Raw genomic sequence first — 4293 nt, 5'->3', positions numbered from 1 at the left:
ATTACAGTTTGCTGCAGTTTGTTTTATTAATTTCATGGGAGATTAAAAAGAGGGTTTGTTAAGAATGATTATTTATAGCTGCAATAAGGAGACGTTTCCATGATGTCAAATGTTACTATAAATGTATAACATATAATGTGTAGTTCTGTAATTATTTAGTTAACTGTTATTCTTTATGTTTAGGTCACAGAGCCTCAGCTGGTCAGTGGCAATTCCCTCTTGGAGCATTGGGATTGAACAGGCTGGAACTGGGAGTCCTAAGGGGCTGGACTTTTCACTCTGATATGATCACCTTCTCTTTCCACTGGCTGCTTTCCTCTTTTATCATCATGTGTGGGCTCTTCTACATCCTCCTCTGGTGATATGATGAGAACCTGTCTCAGAAATAGATGAGGCAAAGCCGTGGACATTATCACAATACATATTATGCACTATTTTTAAGAGAGTAATGTACATAGGGGTAAGAAATTTTTTTATATATAATGGGTTGAGGTCAGGACTCCACACTCCACTCCCAGTTTTTCCACACCAAACTCATTCATGTTTTTATAGGCTTTGCTTTGTGCACTGGTGCGCAGTGATGTTGGAACAGGAAGGTACCATCCCCAAACTGTTCCCACAAAGTTGGGAGTATGAACTTGTACAAAATATCTTGGTGTGCTGAAGCATTAAAAGTGCACAGTGTTCCCCACAGTGTCAGTGTGCTTTTACACCACTGCATTTGATACTTTGCATTGCACTTGGTGATGTAAGGCTTGGATGCCGGCTGCTCGCCCATGGAAACCCATTCCACGAAGCTCTCTATGGACTGTAGTTTGCCACATGAAGTTGGGAGATCTGTAGCTATTGACTCTGCAGAAAGTTGGCAACCTCTGTGCACTAGGCATCTTAGCATCAGCTGACCCTGCTCTGTCATTTTACGTAGCCTACCACTTTGTGGCTAAGTTGTCGCTGTTCCCAGTCGCTTCCACTTTGGAATTATACCACTAACAGTTAAAAATTTTATATTTATTAGCGAGGAAATTTTATGACTCCTGAGAGTGACCGATTCTTTCACAAATGTGGGTAGAAGAAGTCTGTATGCCCATGTGTTTGATTTTATACACCTGTAACCATGGAACCGATTGTACCACCTGAATTCAATTATTTGCATGGGTGAGTGAATCCTTTCGGCAATATAGTGTGTGATGCGCTCACACACACACACGCACATATTATATAGACTAAATAGTGATAATATTTAGATTGGTTTGAACTGAGAATAACAAAATTATAATAAGTGTTTCTAACAACTGATGTTAATCTAAGTCAAAAAAGTTGATAGTAGGGCCCAATTCCCTCTTATCTCGGTTCCCATCAGGGTAATCTCATTAGCATGAGAAGTGATTTTTGAATTAATATTACTGCTAATCAAGATATAATAGGATGTTTTCGGGGTTTTAAAATCCATTTTACTGTTTGTTGTTTTCAAGATTATTTGTTTATTCATGCCTCTTAAGTAAGTGATTTTTCCTGACCACCCCTGACACCACAAAACCATAACAGTAGTTTAAAGAATAGAAAAAGTGAAATAACCACAAAAAAAGTAAGATCTATATCAATAAACATATTGCTTTTTGACTTGTTAACCTGTATCTGAAAGCCCCATCAGTAGAGTGGGGGTGTCTTCACATTTCTTCCTGAAAACCAGGGTTCAAACTCTAGGGGTCATTCATTGCAGAGATATACCAGATATATCACTTATTAGTCACTTAGTCATGACTCTAAAGTGTTCACTCTATAGCATTAAAAGAATATGCTAGTTTCCTAGTTTATGAATTCGTGTTGACTTGCTTTTCTCTTATATAAATAAGATTAGTATGAAATTAAATCTTTGTGCAATTGAAATAAATGAGCTATCTAAACTTGCCAGTGTAATTCATACATACTTACATTCAGTATAAAAAGCAGGTAAATTGAGTTCATTTAAAGTGTCACATTTGCCTGTGGAATCTGAGACTTAAACAAGAAAAATAAACCAATCCGAGAGATTCTTTTAGTACAATTATTAAAAAAAAATATATATATATATATAGAGAGAGAGAGAAAAAAGGCAAAGCACTGATGAGCTCCAAAACTCCCTAAAGGACATGGAAACCAGTTGTTGTTTAAATTGCTTTCCCTGGTGAAGAACAACCCTGTACAACAGTAAGCTGTATGAAAAAACAACTTCCACGACTCACTATGTCAAAGTCAACTTCACCAGCCTAAAAAGAAAAAAAAATGAAAGAGCAGATTAGAGTTTTCAAGAAAGAAACATGTACATTTCTGAAACAGCATTCGATGAGACAAAAACAACTTGTAGCAGAATGATTCTCATTGTTCAAAGCCTGGCACCTTATGGTACAGTTGTCTTTTGTGGCCAGTATAACTTCTTCTGTCATTTATGTCAGATAATGAGACTGCTGGCAAAAAGAAGCAGGATGACTTTTCAAGTATATATTGCTAAATCATCTGCTCAAATCGAGTGAAATGCTCTAAAACTCTAAATTAACAATTAAATTATATTTAGTTTTATTTATATAGCACTTTTAACAATGGTCATTGTCGCAAAACATATTTACAGAATCAAAAAGATAATGAGATTGAAAACTGTGAGGAAAATGTATAATAGTCCAATTGTTGATAAGAAAGTCGAGGCAGGTGGTGGAACGGTAAACTCCACTGAGATGACAATAAGGAAGCAACCTCATTTGGGTGTTATCGGACAGCAGGGATGGAATTTTCAACAGTGCATATGGACCAGAAGCACATTTCAAAAGCAACCCAAAACTTGCTTTAACAGCATAAAATAAAATTCTTGCTCATAATAATGTATTGCTTAATTAATGGATCACATTCAACAGAATTTATTTGCTGTTAAAGTCTTTAGTTGCCTGTATAAGAGAACAGTGGAAGCACTGAACAGAGCACATCAGACCAGCAGTGTGATTTTATTTTACAGCTACAAATTTAATTAAGTTTGCTCTGTGGTTTAGTGTTTACTTCGCACTGGCCCTCATACCTCCAGGTTTGGGGATTTGAATCTTGTCTCTGGTCCTGTGTGTATGTGGAGCTTCCACATTTCTCACTGTGTGTGTGTGCGTGCCCTGTGATGGCTTGGTACTCCATCTAGGGTGTACACTGCCTTGTGCTCTAAGTACCCTGGGATATCCTCCAGGCCCCCCATGACCCTGCACAGAATAAGTTATAAAAATATATAGTATAGTATAGAAAATTAATCAATGAAGCTTAAATAAATTAATTTCGCTAGTTTTTTTTTAATCTAAGTTATTAGATTTTAATTTACAATCAAATATTTTAGGTCTGTACAATATTATCAACATCAATGTAAATGGATAAATAAAATATGGTTAGTTGGGAAAGGTCAATTTGCAATTTAGTACAAAAAATATTGGCTTTTTGAAATGTTAGCAGTCAATGAGTAAATGTTACTAAATTAAACTATTGTTTTAGATGATTCTGAGTTGGATATAGCTTCAACACAATCACAATATTGCCATATTTTTCTGTAGTTAAACTTGGCTATAAAACCAAGTAAATTTGGGCTGATATTGATGCCTATGGAAGATACAATGGGGGTATCATTTTAACTATTAAAAACAGGAAGCTGTGAGAAACGTGTATATGCTTGTCCTGTCACTAAAACTGAAACTCACGGACTGCATCTGCAGTTGTTGCAGCAGTGTTGAATTAACACCTAGAGTGTTGAATTAACACCCTATGTATAATCCCAAAAGAACTCAAAATCACTGGGGATTTTATTGTGCAATTTCCCCTTATAGGCCCAAACTCACCAACATACAGTATTTGGCTACATTAATAAAGTGATTGAGTAAATGGTTAATTAAAAAAGTTATTTTAAATTGATATTTTAGATCAATAGGTCATATATCGCACATAATTGATTGCCGCAACACCAATAGAAAAAAACTTCCTGTCTACCTTCAGGACTTTTTACATAATAATACCCAAGCATAAATAAGCTTCGTGCTATTACTTTGATAAGCCACCAGGTTTACAGATCACAGTTGATAGACTGGTGAAAAATAAATGCTCCTGTGACATTCCAGCATACAGACTTGATTCTACAGAGCGTGTGGTGCCGCAGCAGTGTCGTGCTGAGAGTCGTGCGAGCTAACACGCTTCTCTTCTCACCAGTCCTTGCGTCTCGAAGGACAGAAGTGTTTCACACAGACGGCTGCTTCGCTTTCGTACTGGCGCTCGGCCTGAGGCGGCGCGTGTGTTTGTGTG

The 4293-nt window shown here is 36.7% G+C and overlaps 1 protein-coding gene across 2 annotated transcripts in view; it reads left to right on the top strand.

The window, feature by feature from the left end:
* rnf180b (ring finger protein 180b) overlaps positions 1–687 on the top strand; it is a 12210-nt gene extending 11523 nt beyond the window's left edge. For both annotated transcript variants that reach the window (XM_053477886.1, XM_053477887.1), the window contains exon 7: positions 184–687. In XM_053477886.1, the coding sequence (XP_053333861.1) occupies positions 184–362 (179 nt within the window). In that variant the 3' untranslated portion in view covers positions 363–687. The remainder of the gene's footprint in view (positions 1–183) is intronic.
* The last annotated feature ends 3606 nt before the right edge of the window (positions 688–4293 follow it).

The sequence above is a fragment of the Clarias gariepinus genome, chromosome 19, assembly GCF_024256425.1.
Source record: "Clarias gariepinus isolate MV-2021 ecotype Netherlands chromosome 19, CGAR_prim_01v2, whole genome shotgun sequence".
Lineage (NCBI taxonomy): Eukaryota > Metazoa > Chordata > Actinopteri > Siluriformes > Clariidae > Clarias > Clarias gariepinus.
The sequence above is the reverse complement of the archived record's forward strand: the minus strand, read 5'-3'. Positions and strand labels throughout refer to the sequence as shown.